Below are 22,469 nucleotides of genomic sequence, written 5' to 3' on the forward strand. Positions count from 1 at the left end.
CGTCAAGCCTTACTATGCATGAGTTAAGGGGATCTCTTTTGCGAAAAGAAGTTTCCTCCATTGATGAATATTTGAAATATTTCAAAAGCTCATGGGCAAAAACATGATGTACCATCATGTCAGATGGATGGACGGATCAAAGGAACCATACCATCATAAACTTTCTTATCTTTTGCCCACAGGGAAACATGTTTCCAAAATCAGTTAATGCATCTGATAGGGTGAAAGATGCACACTTGTTATTTCAGCTTTTGGATGAGGTTGTTGAAGAGGTGGGGGTGGCTAATGTTGTTCAAATCATCACAGATAATGCCTCTAACTATGTTCTTGCTAGTAAAATGTTCGAGGAAAAACACAAAACCATCTTTTGGACCCCATGTGCTGCACATTGCATAGACCTCATGCTTGAGGATATTAGAAAAATAGATTGGGTCAAGAACACTGTAGAGCATGCCAAAAGCATAACAAAATATATCTACAATCACTCATGGATTTTGAGCTTAATGAGGAAACACATAGGGGGCAGGGATATTATTAGGCCTGCCATCGCTAGATTTGCAATTCATTTTCTGACATTGCAATCTATGCTTTCCCAACATAGAAACTTGCAAAGGCTGTTTTCTAGTGATGAATGGAATGAAAGCCAATGGTCTCGCAAACATGATGGAAAATATGTGAAAAAGAAAGTTAATAAAGAAATATTTTGGAAAAAGGCAGTAGAGATTGTGAAGGTCGCTGAGCCACTGGTTAAGGTGTTGTGGTTGTGGATGCAGAAAGATTGGCTATGGGCTTCATTTATGAGGCTGTGGATCAAGCAAAGGAGCAAATAAAGACAACATACAATGATTGTTAAGTTTAGGTATGTTCTATGCTTAGAGCAATTTATTTCAATTTTCATAGTTAGCTCAATAACTTTTCCAGATTAGCGATCACATCAGCATTAAAGTAAACTGCAGATAGAACATAAACATAAATCGTAGAAGACAAGCCAAGACAAGAGGACACAAGATGTGGCTCTAGCTAGGGACAAACCCCAATGTGGGGAAACCCTTGATCATTTCTTCTTATATGTTCTTCAACAGTTCAACAGAGAGAGAGAGGTATAGTACATTTACAACTGAAGTCAACACTTTGACTTATCTAGATGAGAGCATAGATCATCTCTAAGGAGATGATACATGAGATTAGTTGAAGACATGCCGCTTCAACTGATTCTCCAAGGTGATTCCTTCACCTATCATCGTGCTGCATTTTGTTATCATGCTGCGCCTCACTGTGCTGCACCATGTTGCACCCATCATCACAATGCTGCATCTCATCATGCTTCATCAATCATGATGGTACCCATCACTGTACTGCATCATGTGCCATTGCTGCACATGTTGCCATACTGACCTATGTGTTTGCTGCACCTAGCTAGCTTGCTGTCCCTTGCTTGCTTGTTGTCCCGAGCATGCTTGTTGTCCCTAGCATGCTTCCTGTCCCTAGCATGGTAGTTGTACTTGCTGCACTAAGTATCATGCTGCTGTCCCAATGTGTTATACTAGCAGCACTATGAACTTGCTATATCATATTGTTGTACCTCACCATTGTGTTGCCCCTCATTATGCTGCAACATTCATGAACATGCTGCTACAATATATCTGCCGCTTGCAACATCATGCTGCTTCAATGTATCATCACTGTTTTCTTCATCCAAGTGACTGTACTATTATCAACGCAGTCCTAACATACGCTGCGTTGCTGGACAGACTTCAATGTATACCCTTCAACACTCTTCTCCATGTCATACAAGCCTCTTTCAGACCTTCTCCTCCATGGCTGTGATTGGGGCATGCTTGAATAGTCTTCCTTTATATCACCTGGAGGACTGCAGTTAGGGCAGCATAGAGCTTCTCCATAGGGCTACGTATAGGGCAGCGTAGGGCTCTCCACAGAGTTGCATATAGGGCAACTTAGGGCTCTCCATAGAGATGTGTATAGGGTAGTGTAGGGCTCTCCAATAGAGCTGCGTATAGTGCAACATAGGGCTCTCCAATAGAGCTTTGTATCGGGCAACCTAGGGCTCTCCTGGAGCTGTGTATAGGGCAGCGTAGGGTTCTCCATAGCACTGTGTATAGGGCAGCATAGGGCTCTCCAATAGAGCTGTGTATAGGGCAGTGTAGGGCTTCTCTTTTAGACCAGCAATTAGATCTCTCCTTGCTGCGTTATGTAGGCTTCCTTCACTGCGTTAAAATCTCTTCCATGATAGCGTTAGGATCTAGGGCATCCTCTAGGGTAGCGTATCCTCTTTAGATCTCTCCTCCCACCAAAACCCAAAGACGAGTGGAGAGGAAGAGATCACCAAGAGGATGTGTGTGCAAATGACTTTCAAGGCACCTCTATTTATACTAAAATGTTGAGCACAAGTGGGGTTTATTTGGTCGCTGGTCGACCTTGATGAATTGTCCCATAACAAAAATAAATTCATATTTCCATCAATACTTATCGGAATCGAAGGATCTTTAGATCAATCCTACATCTCTCGATGAGAGGGATCCAAGAAAAATATCAGCTGCCATTAATAAGATGACCCACATGGAGTTTGGCCCTAGTTGCCAATTTTAACACTCCCTCTCAACTAGGGAGAACTCCATTCGCTGATCAATATATCCGACTGTACTATCTCTGCCATCAGTGCCCTGCACTACTCTGCTGAGCTCTGCTCTGCTTTGTTGAACCATGAAGAAGAAGAATTGATCGAGAATGTCTCATGCCATTCGCTACTGACCTGAAGTTAGTTTCATCTGAAGAGAGTGTGTCATATCACTCTTACTGACCTGAAGTCAGTTTTATTGGTCCCAGATCAATATCACATGAGAGTGTCTCAAACCACTCATACTGATCCCAGATCAATGGAGGTCATCCTAGCATAGGTAGTACGATAGATACAACAATTAGTCCATCGATAGTACTACTATGGTCCCTAACCCCATTTCTTTGCTCATTGATAAGATGAGAGGTACTTCCCATGAGTCCCAGACTGCATGGGTAGGATGCCTTGATAGGAGAACTAATCATCCTGCCCCACAGGAGAACGAATCATCCTGTCAAACAGTCGCCACAGGAGAACTAATCTTCCTAGCCCACAAGAGAACTAATCATCCCGTCCCAAAGTCGTCACGTGGTATCACAAGGGACAGTTGAACCTTTCACCCTGTACATAGCACATCACCAGGGGAGGGTGAGTGGCCCTGTGGTCGTATGTCGCTCCAGTAAGTACCCCAAGCCCCCCAAAGCTCCCAGAGCTCAATGCATGCAACATGAAGGACCCTTATAAGAAGGTCTCTCAACGACTCCAAGTCGTTCGGGAAAGTCACAAATTTGACCTTTCCTCGGGGCTTTGACAAAATGTCTGCGACCTGTACATCAGTCTCAATGCAATGGAGCCTCCTCGCTCATCGACTTACCATATCCCAGATAAGGTAGTATTTGATGTCTATCTGTTGGAGCAATCATCGAATACAAGATTCCTCAACAATCGAATCCCCCCTGGTTGTCACAGAGCATCACGGTGGTATTCATCATATGTACAAACAACTCACTGAAGAGCTTCCACAACCAGGCAACTTCATACGAGATCATACTCGTAGCTATGTATTCGGTCTTGGCGGTGCTTATAGCAACCGACTTCTGCTTCCTGCTCATCCATGATATTGAAGCAGAACCCAAAGAGAACCAACACTGAGAAGTGCTCTATTGATCCTCCACACTGCTTGCCCAGTCAGCATTTGAATAATCATGCAGCTTCATATTTCCGGCAGTGTATCTCAATCCATGAGAGATTGTGCCCTGAAGATATCTCAGAAGATTCTTGGCACCAATACAGTGAGGCTCAACCAAATATGAGCTCACCATGCTAACTGCAAAACATATGTCCAGACGGAAGTTCACTAAGAACATCAATGCAAATGAGTTTATGAAACTTAGAGGCATTTCCCAAATCTGGTCCGGCATCATCACAATTAATAATAATAAGTAAAAATTAATAATAATAATAATAATAATAATAATAATAAAAAAAATAATAATAAATAAATAATATATAAATATATAATATATATATATATATATAATAATAAAAATGAATAATAAACAAATGACGACCTAATTTCTCACTTCATTCCTTAATAACCCTCTTATATATATCAATGATCATAGCTCTGTGATACATCATTAATTTTAAAGATTATCTATTGCCGCATCCCCTGATGATGGACTCACTTCGTAGTCCGAAACGTTGGGTTCACAAAACTCTACAACAGGTCATTCCTCCTCTATCTAAAACCATTCTCACCTGTATGGATTCTCTATTTAACATCATCACAATATAACTTCTGAAAGTTAAGATCTTCGAGGTAGTCACGGGCTTGCAATTTACCATTCCACATTCGGAATCCAACTCCCTCTTACTTCTGCAAGTGAGAGGGTTTGCACATGTCTGAAATAGGTCGTCCTCAGAAGGTGTTGGTATGAGAGGTCTATCATCCACAACCTTCAAACAATGGTTTGGATCGACTTCACTCTTAGTGAATCTCAGCTTCATCTGACAGTTATCAATCCTCTCATGTCAAACCCGGGGTGATCTGCTTCAAGCCATAGAGGGATTTCTTCCATCGGCACACATGAGATTCCCTATCATGAATCTCAAACCCCTCGGGTTGTTCCAAACCTATGGACCTGCTACACGAGGGGAATGGTCCCCTTGTAAGATTTTCCCTTCGGTACATCTCAGACATGTACCTTCATGCTCCTTTTGAATTCAGGCATCCCTGTCATCATTTGACTTACAGACCTCCGGTGCTATGTGTCAATTGACATGGTCCCCTATGGACTTTCTGCCAACCCTGAACTCAAAGATAAAAGCATCTTTGAAAATTCTATTTCCAAACACATACCTTTCCATCGATGAATGCCACCTTGAAACCTTTTGACTTCCATTGCTGAAATGGACGCCAGGTTCTTCTTGCGGTCAGGTACATAAAAGAGATTCTTGTAAATGAATCGAGTTACCCACATTCAATTGAGGGGTAACATTCCCTACACCCTTTTCGGGATAGGTGGCATCGACTCCAAGTATAATCCCACAGTTGTTTCCATCTCTACCAAATTCGAGAGAGCACCCTTCTATCCGATGAGGTGCCTTGAAGCACTACAATCAATAAGCCAAATTCCCAAAGAATCTGAAGGAGAGTGCCAATACAAGATGACGCTTCTTTATCTTATTAGAAACAACATTTGATTCCTCATACCTGGGGTTCCTTGCTTTCTCTGATGAGTTGGCCGTTTCCTTGATGACCTGCATTACCTGTCATTCCTCTGATCATGGAAGATGTCCCTGGAATGATTGTTATCATCATCAAGTGATGTGTCCTTTCCATTCGGACACTCCTTCGCATAATCGCTGAACTTATTGCAACCAAGGCATCCGCCTTTCCTTCCACCCTTAGATTCAGACTTCCCATTGAAGTGATCTTTAGGTAGGCCATCAGAAGCTTCCGCTGCGCTATTCTAATAATATTCTCTGCTTCGATTTCACCCTTGGTGAATTTGAAGAGGGATAAGGAATCCACTGATCCTTTTTTCCTTTTCCAATTGTCTTCGAAGATTGCTCTTTCACTCTTGCTTGGGCTTTGTCTTCACCTTAGCTCTGATACCATGTTAAGTTTAGGTATGTTCTATGCTTAGAGCAATTTATTTCAATTTTCATAGTTAGCTCAATATCTTTTTCAGATTAGCAATCGCATCAACATTAAAATAAATTGCAGATAGAACATAAACACAAATCGCAGAAGACAAGCCAAGACGAGGACACAAGATGTGGCTCTAGCCAGGGACAAACCCCAATGTGGGGAAACCCTTGATCATTTCTACTTATATGTTCTTCAATAGTTCAACAGAGAGAGAGAGAGAGATAGTACCTTTACAACTGAAGTCAACACTTTGACTTATCTAGATGAGAACATAGATCATCTCTAAGAAGATGATACATGAGATCAATTGAAGACATGCTGCTTCAACTGATTCTCCAAGGTGACTCCTTCACCTATCATCGTGCTGCATCTCATCATCATGCTGCGCCTCACCGTGCTGCACCATGTTGCACCCATCATCAGAATGCTACATCTCATCATGCTTCATCAATCATGACAGTACCCATCACTGTACTGCGTCATGTGCCATTGCTGCACCATGTTGCCATACTGACCTATGTGTTTGCTGCACCTAGCTAGCTTGCTGTCCCTTGCTTGCTTGTTGTCCCTAGCATGCTTGTTGTCCCTAGCATGCTTGCTATCCCTGGCATCCTAGTTGTACTTGCTGCACTGAGTATCATGTTGCTGTCCCAATGTGTTATACTAGCAGCAATATGAACTTGCTATATCATATTGCTATACCTCACCATTGTGCTGCGCCTCATTATGCTATGATACACTTCATCGCTGTACCCATCATGCTGCAAAATTCATCAACATGTTGTTGCAATATATCTGCTGCTTGCAACATCATGCTGCTTCAATGCATTATCACTGTTTTCTTCGTCCAAGTCATTGTACTATTATCAACATAGTCCTAACATTTGCTGCGTTGCTGGACAGACTTCAATGTATATCCTTCAACACTCTTCTCCATGTCATACAAGCCTCTTTCAGACCTTCTCCTCTAGGGCTGTAACTGGGGCATGCTTGAATAGTCTTGGTTTATATCACCTGGAGGACTGCAATTAGGGCAGCATAGAGCTTCTCCATAGGGCTGCGTATAGGGCAGCGTAGGGCTCTTCACAGAGCTACGTATAGGGCACCGTAGGGCTCTCCATAGAGCTGTGTATAGGGCAACGTAGGGCTCTCCAATAGCGCTGTGTATAGGGCAGCATAGGGCTCTCCAATAGAGCTTTGTATAGGGCAGCGTAGGGCTCTCCTAGAGCTATGTATAAGGCAGCATAGGGTTCTCCATAGAGTTGTGTATAGGGCAGCGTAGGGCTTTCCAATAGAGCTGTGTACAGGGAAGCATAGGGCTCTCCAATAGAGCTGTGTATAGGGCAGCGTATGGTTTCTCTTTTAGACCAGCAATTAGATCTCTCCTTGCTACGTTATGTAGGCTTCCTTCACTGCGTTAAAATCTCCTCCATGATAGCGTTAGGATCTAGGGCATCCTCTATGGCAGCGTATCCTCTTTAGATCTCTCCTCCCACCAAAACCCAAAGACAAGTGGAGAGGAAGAGATCACCAAGAGGATGTGTGTCCAAATGACTTTCAAGGCACCTCTATTTATACTAAAACGTTGAGCACAAGTGGGGTTTTTTTGGTCGCTGGCCGACCTTGACGAATTGTCCCATAACACAAATAAATTCATATCTCCATGAATACTTATCGGAATCAGATGATCTTTAGATCAATCCTACACCTCTCGATGAGAGGGATCCAAGAAAAATATCAGCTGCCATAAATAAGATGACCCACATGGAGTTTGGCCCTAGTTGCCAATTTTAACAATGATAGAGTGGCTAAGTATGGGCCCATTTGGGCAATCATTGATGAAAGATGGAAAAATCAACTCCATCGCCCTATACATGCAACTGGGTTTTTTCTGAACCCAAGGTATCATTATAAAGCTCTAGAGGCAGATGCTTTGACTGGGGAGGTTAGAGATGGTTTGATTGAATGTATTGATTGCATGATTGCTAAGGAGAGTGATCAACGGGAGATACATCAACAGATCACTTGTTTCAGCAGAGCCATAGGTACCTTTGACAAGAACCTAGCAAGGATTGCAAGGGAAGCAGATGAGCCAAGTAAACAAACAATTTCAATTTTCAAATCCTTATTTTGTTAAATTGTTTGTAATTTGAAAGTTGGATATAATTTGTTGAGCTAACTCATTACACAACTATGATTTTTGTAGCACAATGGTGGGAGGCATTTGGTAGACATTGTCCTCAATTGCAGAAGTTTGCAATCTGTATTTTGAGTCAAACTTGCAGTGCTACTGGGTGTGAGTGCAATTGGTCCATCTTTGAGAGGATTCACATGAAGAAGAGAAACCGTTTGGAACAAAAGCGGTTAAATGATCTAGTCTATGTCCAATACAATCTTCGACTAAGACACAACCAATTGCTGAACAAAAGACCTGATACAGATCCCATTGTGTTGGAAGATATTGATCCAACATCAGATTGGGTAATGGAGTGTCATCCAACAAAGTTTGATTCTGATGAGGATTTTGGTATTGATTTGGATTTATAGACAAAGACATTAGCTGAAGTTGCTGTTGAACATAATGTTTAGTTGAATGCAGATCTACTTGTACCAGGCATAATTCGAAGTCCTCCAGTTGCAAACACTTCCTCTACTCAGCCACGACAGAAGCACATATCTCGTTTATCTCAGCGTGCAGCTGCTGCGCCTGCTAGTGCTACTACTTCTACAATTGTAGTTGGAGATGGTGATGAGGAGGAGCCATGGGTTTCCCTATCTAACACTGATTCAGAGTCTGAGCTAGATGATGTTAGCTTCTCTAGCAGTAGCCAGTAGTATTGGTGACTAGTGATGTTTTACTGTTTACTTTTGTTGTAGAGGCCATTTAGAGCCTCCTTGGTTATGTGTTTTTGTTTTGATCTCTATATCATGTATGCATTAGACATTGCACTGGGCACCATTTTGATAGAATGGATATATTCATGAGCCTACTTTGATCATATGTTGTCTTCTCTCGATATTCTAATGCTTTGTGTTTGGAAACATGAATGAAAATCTTTAAAATTATGTTTTTTCATAAAAAAATTTAATATTTGATGTATGTTTTACAACGACCGAGTCATTGAAATCAAAGTGGCCAAGTCGATAATGAGTTAGAGTCGGAATCGGAGCCGACCCTCGGCCGTTTCCGAACCCGAGTCGGAGTTTTAAAACATTGATTCGTGAAAGGACCACCTTCATGCCACGTAAGTGACAAGTCATGGCTTTAGAATTTACTAATTTAGAATTCTAGATTTTTTTGAATTCAATTATTTTTTATTTGAAAGTTTAATTATGTTAAATTTTCTTTATTTTGTCGTAGATGTTTGGTTTTGAAGCTATGGTTCAAGGGTACCAAATTTACAGAAATTCACCATCATAATCCTCAATAAGACTTGTAGCAGTTCGAGGTGTGAGCGCAATTGGAGTGTCTTTGAGAAAATACACTCAAATAAGTGCAACATGTTATAACTTTGAATTTCAACTGAGCAATTACATTTATTGTAATTTATGACCCTCAAGAGTCAGGACTCATTAATTTTTGTTTTGACACTCTTACGTGTTGGAGTCCTCACGCCTTAATGACTTGGTGTATGTCGATTACAATCTTCGACTATGGGTGAAGCAAATGGAGAAAACACTAGATGCGGATGCCATTTCCTTGGACAATATTAATGTATTGTCTAAGTGGATGGTGGAGTTTGAGCTTCCCCATCGTGGAGGAGTCACTTGCACGGTTAGAAGAGGGACCAATAGTAGTACGACAACGGGGGCAACAAGAGGACACGGAGGAGGAGCAATAGTGTAATATTCCAAACTTAAATAAATAGTGATATGCAAAGCAAAAACGATTTACAACACAAATTTTAAACAATCGACAAATGCTCATAAAAACTCTAGAATTAAGAACTAGCTGAGCCATTTTATTAATCAATGGAGCAAGTACAATAGTATGGAGGAATTCACTTAGGCTTGCTTCAATGGCAAGCGTGACAGAACCCAGGTGATAATACAATGATCTCAAATGCTGGAAATGGCTGCTTCTCTAATGCTCTGCACTACCCAAAAAATTTCACTGCTGCCTGGAAAGGGGCTGCAAGAAACTCCTCCTCTGGTGCTTAGAAAATGATGAAACTTCAGCCACAAACTCCTTGGCCAAAACCCACAAAAACCCAAAAATGGTTTGGCCCGATTCGGACTTCCCAAAATCGACCCCCAAAGGGACTATTCAATCCCCAACAATTATACACTGTCTGCTGCAAAGATATGGCTTAAAACCCCACCTCTGTTGCTCAGAAAATTTATATTTAGGATCTTTGTCAAAAACCCAGAAAAACCTAGAAATGATTTTGGTTGGTTTAGACTTCTGAAATTTGAGCCCCTTGGAGCCTAACCTCAACTACAACTGCAAAATTTGACCTGCTAGAAGCTGCCTGTAAATCCTCTCGGAAATGCCCCCAAGTGTTGGGTTGACCCTTGCTATGCAATCCTTGACTTCCCGGGTGAGCTCTTGGCTTAAGACACCTGCTCCTAAGCTCCATGAAAAACTGTTGAGTGGCCTCTGCACTGTCCCCTAGCCCATCAATTCAAACTGCTGGAATGTTGGCTCTGCTTGCTGTAAACTCAGCAAGAATGTTGGTCTATTGCTGCTATCTCAGCTCTCTAACTCTTCGACAAACAATCTGATCTCTGTTGGCCTCTATCTCCCTCTGTATTCTCTAGCTGCCCATAAATACACACTCCCTGCTCTGCGTTGGTTGGTGGTGCTACGTCACTGCCCAAAAACTCCTGAAATCCTTGTAGAACTGCTTCTCTAGGGTGGGCACGGATGGTCCCCCGAAGTAGAGGCTGAATCTCTTGCTTGAGAGATTCGTGGCTAAACAACCGGTTGACTCAGCTAAACAACAAAGTGAACAATCATGTGATTTTGTTTGCAAGATGTATGAATGAATCCCAAAATGGGAGCTGCTCCCTCCTTATAACTCCTTGGGCCTCCCTTGCCTCATGTGGGCCCCTCCATCCACTTATTCGACTTTCCTTTCAAGCTATTCGAATGGGCCAATTCGAATTCCCATGTGGGTGGCCCCCACATTCCACTAGCAACCAAATTAAGTCGAATTGCCTCCTAAGTCCCTAAGTTGAAAATGATGGGTTCTCTTCATTAGCCAAAACCGTGCAAAACCGTGTAGCAACACCTTGTTACAAATGTGTTTGAAAAGGGACATGACAGTCCTCCCCTCCCAAATGTTGCTTGCCCTCAAGCAACCTCAAAGTTGGGTGCTCCAATATGTGCTCACCCTCCCACGTGGCATCCTCATCCGGCAAGTTCTTCCAACGCTCCAAAAAATCTCTTGTCCTCAAGTAATGCCTGAACGAGCATCCTCTCTAACTGTTGCTCCCCACTGTCACTGTAACATATGCCAGGGTCCAAGATGTGCCACTGAATCGTCCCTGACCTCAGCACTGTCCTGATATGAAAGAATCCTTTAATACCAGGATGCCAGGCCATCCTGTCCAACATGAAGCTCCACTCACTCCACTCACTATCCTGCCCGGTGCAAGTACCAAAAGTCCCTTGCTCCATCAATGACTTGCTAAATCCCGATGAAAGATCTGTATGATCTCCCCATGCAGTAGCCGGTGCATCCCTAAAGGTTATTGAGCTATGAAGAGTTGTGACGCCCCAGTTCCGTGCTAGTCCCAGAGTGGTGCCACCATGTTGACGTTGCGCTACTCTGACTATGTCATACTCCCCATCATGCACAGACAATATCCTCCTCTCTTGGAATTCAATGGTGGAATACTAAAAGAGGTGAGACACATCTTGCCTGGGCATCTCCATGGCACCAAGGCTTACCCATCCAAATCTAACTCTGAACCTGTGCAACAATAAAGAATGTCTGCCTCCCCATATGACGAAACCCTCTGTGAACCCCCATGTGTCATCCCAAGAGCGAACTATATCACTCTCTGCCACAATTCCGCTCACCACAAGTGATTTATCGATCAACTGAATCCCGACATCCCATAGGCAGACCTGTTGTGGCATAGCCCTGACAACTGATGGAATCCCTTTGGCCCTCTTATCTAGTCCATGCATGCCACCCGTATATATGCTTCATACATCATGAACTAATCCGAGGCATGCTAAATTGTCCGGTGCTTGCCAATGTGTAGTACTGATGACCATTGGAAACCACGTGTGCCAAATAGCTACCCCCTGAATGTGACCAATAGATGGGTATCTGATACGCGCAATCGACTCAGTGTATGCGAATACATCTTGCTCTTGCCAACCATCGCCACTGGTTCGACTACCTTCCCCCTAGAGAATGTGTCGATACAATGTCGGGAACTCAGATACATACTGGACAACTATCTCAGCCGCACACGGTATCCTTTGCTCATGCATGGTCCAGACATGCCCTGTGGAAAGAGTGAAACATGTCTCCCCTATGACCAGCTCCCTAGGCATAGGATCAATGATGAATGATATGCCATCCCTGTCGGTGATCACCTCATCCCTCGACCTGTGGCTGTCAACTTGCACACCGACTCGATGCCCCCAACAAGAAGTCTCCCCTCTATCACACCAAGTGTCATATAAATATCTTGGGTGAGCTTCGCGTCCCCTACTGCTCGTGCCTAGAGTGTCAAAGGACAACAACCAAATCGCCCATTCCTGTAAGTGACGTAGAAGAGGGTCAGGAGTGTGAGTCCTTGTGGATACCATCAAGTATCACTCATCTGTGTCCCCATCAATCCTGGGTGAACTACACCCAAAGGTATGCTTGGTATCTCCGTCCCCGTGTGTCCCTGGAGGCAACACTCCAAGACCTCGTTGTGCAGCGCCATACGCCCCTGCATACCACTGATCAACCCAATACTCCTGGACATGCCACTGTACATCGCGACCTACCCCTGTACACTGCTGGATACTCTCGGCAGCAGCTATGCCATCCTGTACCGTCCTACTTCCTACCTGTGTCACTGCACTTGTCACTCCCCGCATGTACTCACTGCGATGTGAGGCACTCCCACTCCGCAACACAGTCCAACACACTACAACACACCACCATGCATCTCCATGCCCACCTGTAGACCATTGCGCAACGCTAGATGCTCCCACACATCCTTGGATATGATGGCCTAGAGCTATGTCTCTACGTGTTAGGCCACATCCGATTAGTATCATCACCTCCACCATTGCATCATTATCCCTACTGATGAATGGATCTTCCCTCCAAATCCCCCCTGAGGGATCCGAGAAGCGATTCTCTCTATGTATTAGCAATGATGCCACCACTGCTCCACTCCTATGCGTTCTCTGTGCCCCGCACAAAAGTGAAGAGCCACCAGCTCCATGCAAGGGACTGTCTGGTGGCCTGCCAATGCCACCTCCTTTGACAAACTCATGCCAAAGTATGTTGATCACCCAATGATCCCGTGTCAAAATGCCATACCAAGAAAACCAAAAGAGTCTGTCCATAAACTGGTCGACCACTGGTGCTGACCGAGACTCCCCTAGCGAATGTGCATGCTCAATTGCTAGGTCAACTGCACCATCCCGGTTATAGTCAACCGACATACATGGGAAGTGATAGGTAGTCCCTCCTGGATCCCAATGCCAGTGGGGGCTTCTAGCATCCCCAGTCCCTGGAAACTCCTGCTGAGCTCTACTTAGGTCCACTACCATCTCCATAGTCCACTCCACCGGGTACCAACTCAGAATCTCTCGCCACCCAACCCCAAGAGAGGGATCGAATGCACGAACTCTTGCACATAGAACAACCCCAACATGCAGATGTTGCACCCTGTGCAACTCAGGTCTTCTCATCTCGCTATCGTGGTCAATATATACAATTTGACTAGGTAGCTCTATCTCCCTCTGTCCAATGGGCCAAGGTAACCTAACAGTGTTGCTAGCCCCGTTTATGGATGCCCGAAGAGGGTTGCTCTCACGCTCCAATGTGCACTCTAGCTGCACCAGCAGGGAATCCAACTGCTCCCCAACGTGAGTCAATAATCACTCTCATACCCTCCAACTCCTCGTTTTGCTACAGAATCGCCTCTCGCATTAACACGACCTTCCTTTTTAATGCTAAAAGGTTGGCCTGAAACTGATGGAACTGTCGTGGCTCCAGATACCTCAATAATTGTGGGGTCTCAGCATCATGCTCAACCTCCTCTTTAGGCTCTTGATATCTAAAGACAGGTCTCCACCAACAAAAGCGCCCCCTGGTCTCACCCTCTAACCGTCTTTGTCTTGTCTACTCCTTTTTAGGAGAGCCTTGATCTGGTTGACTTTCCCCACACGATGTAGATGGTTGCACCTCCATGGCCTGCTCACATCTAACGTTTTTGTTGTAAGGGTGAGGATGGGTTTGGTCTGTCACCCTCCTCAACTGAGCCAACCTCTCATCGTCCCAATGAATTCTACCCCAGAATTTCTGCATATTGGATTTCCCTTGAGCCATGGGTTTGTCTCTAGTTTCACTCGTCACTGTGCACTCATACCCAAAGCTTCCATGATCTTCTGGCTAATTTCCCATAGCTAGGCCAAGATCATGCTCTGATACCACTGTAATGTTCCAAACTTAAATAAATAGTGATATGCAAAGGAAAAACGATTTACAACACAAAATTTTTAAACAATTGGCAAATGCTCATAAAAACTCTTGAATTAAGAACCAGCTGAGCCATTTTATTAATCAATGGAGCAAGTACAGTAGTATGGAGGAATTCACTTGGGCTTGCCTCAATGGCAAGCGTGACAAAACCCAGGTGATAATACAATGATCTCAAATGCTGGAAATGGTTGCTCCTCTAATGCTCTGCGCTGCCCAAAAAATTTCACTACTGCTTGGAAAGGGACTGCAAGAAACTCCTCCTCCGGTGTAGAAAATGATGAAACTTCAACCACAAACTCTTTGGCGAAAACCCACAAAAACCCAGAAATGGTTTGGCCCAATTTGAACTTCCCAAAATCGAAACCCAATGGCACTATTCAATCCCCAATAATTCTACAGTGTTTGCTGCAAAGATACGGCTTAAAACCCCACGTCCGTTGCTAAGAAAATTATGAAAATTTATATTTAGGATCCTTGTCAAAAACCCATAAATGATTTTGGCTGGTTTAGACTTCTGAAATTCGACCCCCTTGGAGCCCAACCTCAGCTACAACTGTAAAATTCGATCTGTTGGAAGCTACCTATAAATCCTCTTGGAAATGACCCCAAAGTGCTGGGCTGACCCTTGCTATGCAATCCTTGACTTCCTGGGTGAGCTCTTGGCCTAAGACACCTGCTCCTAAGCTCCACGAAAAATTGTTGAGTGGCCTTTGCGCTGCCCCCTAGCCCAACAATTCGAACTGCTGGAATGCTGGCTCTGCTGGCTGTAAACTCAGTAAGAATGCTGGTCTATTGCTGCTATCTCAGCTCTCTAACTCTTCAGCAAACAACCTGATCTTTGCTGGCCTCTATATCCCTCTACGTATTCTCTAGCTGCCCAGAAATATGCACTTCCTGCTCTGCGCTAGTTGGTGGTGCTACGTCATTGCCCCAAAACTCCTGAAATCCTTGTAGAATTGCTTCTCTAGAGCGGGCACGGATGGTCCCCCGAAGTAGAGGTTGAATCTCTTGCTTGAGAGATTCGTGGCTAAACAGCCGGTTGACTCAGCTAAACAGCAGAGTGAACAATCAAGTGATTTTGTTTGCGAGATGTATGAATGAATCCCAAAATGAGAGCTGCTCCTTCCTTATAACTCCTTGGGCCTCCCTTGCCTCATATGGGCCCCTCCATCCACCTATTCGACTTTCCCTCCAAGCTATCCAAATGGGCCAATTCGAATTCCCATGTGGGTGGCCCCCACATTCCACTAGCAACCAAATTAAGTCAAATTGCCTTCTAAGTCCCTAAGTCGAAAATGATGGGTTCTCTTCTTTAGCCAAAATTGTGCAAAATTGTGTAGCAGCACCCTGTTACAAATGTGTTTGAGAAGGGACATGACAAATAGGAGGAGGAGGAGAATATGGCAGCATCAACACCAGCTTCTACAGATATAGGAGAGCACAGTTCCATACCCATCAGTCATTGTTTGACATTTGGTGCAGGGCTAGGGCCCACCACTGCTAAGGGCAGGCTTGGCAAACAACCCATCATCTTTTCTTCTAAAAGGGGGAGAGGACACTGACATCAGATAGCTAGCTGTTAGATTTTTTGTTTTGCCATTGTACATATAACTCATGATGATGAGATACATTTATATATGTGATGCTATTTTGTATTGGTTCTCCACATTTGAGTTCGTGATTGGACAATTATCAGGAATTAACAAGATTTACTATTGCCTTTGATGTATCATATTTGTTTGACATCCACTACATCATATATATTAGTGCTTTCTACATATTTATGTGCCAATGTATTTATTTGATGCTGTTGTTGCTTTATATGTTTAAAAATCTGAAAAAAATGAATATATTTTGCATTTTTTAATATTTGCTGCTGTTTTCCAAAATTTTCCAAGTTTTTTGTTGATTTTTCTGAAATGATGTTTTTAGGACCCTCATTGATTTTTTGCTGATTCTGACTTTTTCAACACTGGTTATTTCTAATAGCCATAAAACTTTGACTGACCAGAGCTCTAATGCCAAGCTTAACAATTTAACCCAAAAATGATGTGCTGTAAACCTCTTTGACCTAGAATCAAAGTAGGGAAACCATTTCTTCAAGGTTAAGGACATGGAACCCTAAAATCCTCTTGTTATCAAAATATTTGCTGCGCTTGCTTTAATTCTGAAATGGAAGGCAACCTATCCCTCATGAGTGTGTGGATGTACCCTAGCGATGATTTCCAAACCCTCTACAGCCAGAGAGATAAGTTCTTCTCAGATATATACCTTCCATAGAATTGTCCTGTCAAGGTTTTATTGGACATTTCGAGTCTCGACTACCTGGTTCATCGTAACATCTTCAGCTATGGCTAGTTTTGTCTTTGTTTTTAGCAGTTTTATGCATTCTCACCTTTCTTACCTGAATTAACCACAAGTCTACTACCAACCGTCTCCGCACCATTTAAATCCTTATCTCCACCACCTTTTTCCTCTCTTACTTCTGAAGTGCCCACCTTCAGACTAAATTCCTTATTGACACCCAAAATATCCTCATCAGAGTTCGGATCTGAAAGAAGTTCAGTTTTTTGAATACACTCCTTCAAAATAAACTCCTCGTTGCCTTGGCCATCCTCTACCAAATTATGAACAGTAAAAACTTTGGGGATACTTTCTGGCCATCCAACTTCTTCCTTGTAACCATGCAAATAATGCTCTGTTGGTACAAGGACATAGCACAGGACAGAAAAAAGCCCCGAGGGATAGCTCAAATGGTCGAGTTCCCGTTGATAGTACTTAGGTCACTCAAATCTCCTCGACGCAGGCCTGATGTCTACAGCAAACCACATCGATAGCACAGTGCTTCCACTTGACACTTAGTCTTGTCACCATCATAAAGTGCTTTTCATTCTGATACTGTCCTTCTGTCAGAAATGTCATTTTGCCTAAACACCTCTGACCATCCATTGTTCGCCAAAGTTTTTGATGTGGTTTTCTCGCCTAGTACACATCCCTTAATACCCCCACCTTGCCGACACTACTGGGTACCTTCTTTAGAGAAGATAGGGGGGACCTTCCATGGGATCCTGCACTTGAATTGGCTTGCTCCTCTTCTGGCCTTAGGTTCTGCAAAACCCTAATTCTCCAATACTCCTGCTCAACCTCCATTTTTCCTCCCAAGATTAAATTCTTGCTTCTGCTAAAGTCAATTATATGCTCACCTTGTGTCTTTTGTACCAGCTGCAAACAGAGCAGTTGAGTAGTTCAGTGGTCTGAACTTTAAAGTAGTGGCAGAGACATTCTGCAAGGGAACATACAGTGATGGAATGGGATACCCACAGATAGATAACATAGCCCACATTGGTATGCTTGCATTTCATCAGTGTCTGTCCTTGGTATTGTGATAACTACCAAAAGTGATCAGCAGCTTTACATTTTCAACGTGTTATTCTAAAAATGAATTACAGCGAGCTCTATCTTTGATTCATTTTGTTTCCTAACATTCTGAGGAAATTTGCAGGTACTGAGTATGGTATTTTTTATAATTTCATGCAATTGTGTTGTTATTCACAGGATAAAAACGCTTGTCTTTCTACACTAGAGAAGTATCCTATTGAAACATTGAAGTATGATTTACATCAATTTGTTCGTATGAAGAAAGCTTCTCTGAACAGACCAGTTCTTGATCAGGTAAAGTGCAGAATGAATTTGATATTGGATGACTGACATTATTTCGAGAATAATATTTCTGGTTGTGTGTGTAAAACATTCATGTCAGTCTGGCTTACAATACTAATTTATTGGTTTACAGCTGGTTTATGATGTCTCTAAGGGACGACACTTTCCTTCTTTGTTACATTATACACATCCATCACCAACAGGAAAAGAATGTAACAATAGTGGAGGTCGGAAGCGATTGTATAGAGAAGCAGACTTGCCATACAAATCTATATGTTCAGAAGGTGAAAAGAGGTTAAAGCATGGTGGAAAAGATAGCTCTCAGTCTAATATTGAAAAGAGAAGTGAATGCATTATTGAAAAAACATATAGTGTTTCTGAAAATGGTTGCCAGAACAATTCTTTATGCACTTCAACACAGAATTTTCAGAAAGATTCTCAAACAACTACTGGAAATGGTATGCGGGATATTGGATCTAAACTAGAAATCCACATTTCTGGAGATGAAAAATTACAGCAGTTATCAAGTGGCACCAAGTCAACTTCTAATGGTCATTCACATTGTAGTGAGAGGAGAGATGATGGGGTTTGTTGCTTGGAAGGAGAAACAGATGAACCCAAGGAGGAAAGCAATTCAGAAGCCACAACTACTAGGGAACGCAATTCACTCGAGGCAGAGGAGTTACCAGAATTGGATTTACTGATACCATCTAAAGATGGTCAGGAACAGACTTGTTTCAAATGTAGAGAAGGCGGAGTATTGTCTTGTTGCAGTGGGTGTTCTATTGCTGTGCATGAAAAATGTTTTCAATTAGATGCATCTACTATTCCAGGTGAAACTTTTGATTGCCTTGTCTGTTCTTACAAAAGAGCCCTTGTAGCTTACCAAAAAGCAAAGAAAGACGCTATAGAATCCAAAAAGGGATTACTTGCATTCCTAAATATCAGGTCAGTCCAAGGTAAAGAACAGCGAGCACGGAACAACAATCATAAGGAATGTGAAAAAGGAGGGGAAGCATGTGCCAACAAAATGAAGACTTCTGAAGAGATTTTTAGTCATACAAGTGATTTTAGTTCAGGTTCCAAGAGAAAACATGCGTTTAGCAAAAGTTCTGGAATTTCTGTTCATGGAGATAAAAGACCTGGTGGAATTGAAAATGATCTACCATGTGAACAGAATGAAGCTGACGATGATATGCATGGTGGAGATCTTGAAGATGGTAATATTGATGATGGGAAATACCACTTACGTAATAGGAAATCCACAATGAGGTATTTAGGAACACAATCTTGGGACACAAGGAATTTGAATTCTTCCACAGCATTTAAATTTTAATCCATCACTTTCTGTATTTGAAGATTTGTTTCGAAGCTAAATTCCTGGCAGCCATCATTTAAGGATTTATTGAATGAAAAGATAAAACGTTCAATATCTTTTGCTTTAGAACAATTTACTATACTAGTTGTCATGTGCAGAGGAACCTGTCGTCTGCCTGGTGCACGTAGGAATAAGTTAGTTTGGACAAAGGCTGAAGAGGAGGCTTTGAAGGTGGACCTCCTTTCATGCAGACTTAATTTTTCTTTTCTCTTTCTGCATGTTTTTATTAGTAACCATTTTGATTGCATGTTCGTGGATCATTGGCTCATTTTGAGGGCAGTTTTTTTTCACACAGGAAGGTATGGAGAAATTTGCGATGGGCAAAACCAATGGAATCCCGTGGAAACGCATATGGGAACATGGGAAAGGGATTTTTGACAAGTCACGTTTACCTACTGACTTGAAGGATAAATGGCGGAATATGAAGAAGAGTAATTCCTGAAACATGTCTGTACATTGTACAGTGGCATCCGCTCTTGTCTTGCCAACTCTATAACTGTGTTGCTGAGATTTGTGACTGCATAATACAAGGCAAAATTTCTGAATCAACTATTTCCAATCTAGGAGAATTTTGAATAATTTATATTGGTTCTGAGCTGTGCAAGTCGGCCCCTCCAAATATGATGATTTTCGTTATGAAACCAGTCTAAAATGAAGGACCAAGTTGGCCCCTAAAAGGGAATTTTATTTGTGAATTTTTTTCTAGTTTGAAGGACAGGTTGGCTCAGTCAACAAAATTAATGAATTGTTTTTAATTAATGATATAATAGGCTGATCACCTCAGGTTTATGGTCATGTCAACCCATCTTTAGTGCCCCTTCGTTGACTACAAGTAGTGGGCTCAGATCTCCCCTAAAAGAATCATTCTTGACATGCCAATCTTATGCAATTCTCTTATTTTTCTCGAGGCCAGGGCAGAACGAAAATTAGTTGAAGTAGGCTGAGTTTATCTGAAGGAATTTGATTTTATTGTTTGTCTTTAATGTTGGTGATTCATTGGACTGGTGGATGGTTCTTCAAGGCATTCTTTTCAGATCTGTTCTAATTATTTTGGGGCAACTCTGCACAATAATTTGGCCCTCATCTAGGGCAAAATTAGGTCTGTTCTGTGGCTTAATTCGTGTAAGTTTTGAGGTTGTCTATGGTGCCCTTCTTGCAATTGGTTTTGAGGCTCCTTTTGGCCTTTTGATGCAGAGTCTTTGAGGTTCCAATTTGGCCTGTCCGAGGCGTTATCTAAGCCCTAATTCAACCCCCTTTTGAGACTGTTCAGTGACAGACTTGAAGGTCTATTCTAAGGCATAATATGAACCTATTCTGAGGCACTATTTGAACCATCTCTGTGGCATCTTTCGGACTATTTGTGGCACATGTTTTGGCCTATTAGTGAGGCCTAATTTCGGGCATTCCTGAAGCTCTTGTCTGAGGCTTCATGAAGCTTGAATTGAGACAATTTTGAGCATTGTTTTCAGTCCCCCTTGAGGCATAATTTCAGTTATATTGGAGGAGGGCTGAATTTGAAGTAGTTTCAAGCTCTGTTTCAACCCACCCTTAAGTAGATCTTTCATGCATGATATTAAACCCTCTCCTGAGTACTAAATAGAGGCTTATTTGATGTCTGAGGCTGTTTCAAGGGTTGATTCATCTGCAAACTAAAGTCTGACCGAATTTAACGGCAGCCAAGGAAGCCTGGTCAGGGTCTGATCTAAGGAAGTCCAAGACAAAATCTTAACACAGATTGAAGGGCTTCTTAGAGGCATAAGCTTGACAAGTACTACTACAAGAAGTTAAGGGCTGTTAAGGGGCATTGCCAAAGGCAAAATATTTGACAAAGTCTGAAGCAATTGGTGGCAGAAAAGGTGCATCTTTCTCCAGGTATGAGACAATTTTTTTGTAAACTGTTAAGTATGTATTTGAATTGAACACTGGAGGAGGTGTTGATAAATCCAAGAAGCAATCTTGAAGTTTGATAATAACTTGATAGTCTAGCAAGAATTCCGTTGTATATCTGGGCATATATTAGCAGAGAGAGCAATAAGGCTTTAATTGAATATAATTGTAAGTGGGTCATTGTCCCTGGTATGGGAGCTCACATTCATCTTCTTTTTCAATATTCAGGGTGGCAGGGTGGTGCTAAGGCAAAGTGGAACTTGTAGGGTGTTAGAGCATCTTTCTAGGTGGAGCTGGTAAAAGCAGGATGGTAGAGCATCCTTCTAGTTGGAGCTGGTTAAAGCAAGGTGTTTGGGCATCCTTTTAGTTGGAGTTCGTAAAACCAACGAGTTGGAGCCTCCTTCCAGTCATAGCTGGAGAATCTTGGAAGGGTTTCCACCTAAAAAATTTCTTGTGTATTGCTCATGTGATGTGATGTGATGTGTTGCTGATGTGTTGTTCGATTTGTGGTAATGATATTTAATGTTGTGGAAGAAATGAAAATTAAGTGACATACTGATTCACCCCTTCTTTCAGTGTTTCCAACAATATTGATATGGTGACATTGAGCAACATTCTTGAGTTGCACTAGGCCTGTTCTTTGTTTCAGGTGCGCGAAGCAATGAATTGTAAGTTTTGGAGGTAACAAATTGGTCTCATTGATGGGGACAAAATCTAGTGATTGGAGAATTAATAGATTTGAAATGGATTTGGGCAAGTCAACGGTTGTAAGACTCAGTACCTAAGTGCAATTTGGCAATTAATGAGGTTATATAAAATATAAAGGACAATGCAAGTGTAAATTTTTTTTGAATGAGCCAGAGAGAGGGAAAGCAAATTAAATAAGATAAAAAAATGAAAATAGGAGAGAAAAAGAGAGGGAGGAATAGGAACTGAAAGGACAGTCTCTTGGCCTTTCCGATACCCCCTACCCCTCGTAGATGGTCTGTGACTTTACTCTTAAAGGGTCCTTTTGGCCAAAGAGGGTAGTGTGCACAAAGTCATGAATTACATTTTATCAAATATTGCTGAATTAGATAATTGAGCAACCATTGAATGTTGGTTTTCCCATTTGGGTTCTTATGGTAAACACTAAGTTCCTTT

The 22,469-nt window shown here is 42.3% G+C and overlaps 1 protein-coding gene across 3 annotated transcripts in view; it reads left to right on the forward strand.

The window, feature by feature from the left end:
- The window catches only part of LOC149198930 (uncharacterized), a 35,494-nt gene extending 13,406 nt beyond the window's left edge, over window positions 1-22,088 (forward strand). The window contains exons 2-7 of one of the 3 annotated variants that reach the window (XR_016253744.1): window positions 17,957-18,073; window positions 18,195-19,333; window positions 19,538-19,610; window positions 19,735-19,970; window positions 20,634-21,311; window positions 21,555-22,088. Coding sequence is in view for 2 of the 3 variants with exons in the window: in XM_089402218.1 (XP_089258344.1) it covers window positions 17,957-18,073; window positions 18,195-19,333; window positions 19,538-19,610; window positions 19,735-19,881 (1,476 nt within the window). In the remaining variant the exon portion in view is untranslated. Of the gene's footprint in view, window positions 1-17,956; window positions 18,074-18,194; window positions 19,334-19,537; window positions 19,611-19,734; window positions 20,235-20,633; window positions 21,312-21,554 lie in introns of those variants that run through there. The other 2 variants (XM_089402218.1, XM_089402219.1) reach the window with 2 other exon arrangements.
- Window positions 22,089-22,469: the final 381 nt, after the last annotated feature.

The sequence above is a fragment of the Pinus tabuliformis genome, chromosome 2_1 (genome assembly GCF_031772625.1).
Source record: "Pinus tabuliformis cultivar Carrire ecotype Pingquan chromosome 2_1, CPIR1, whole genome shotgun sequence".
In the NCBI taxonomy this organism is placed as follows: Eukaryota; Viridiplantae; Streptophyta; class Pinopsida; order Pinales; family Pinaceae; genus Pinus; species Pinus tabuliformis.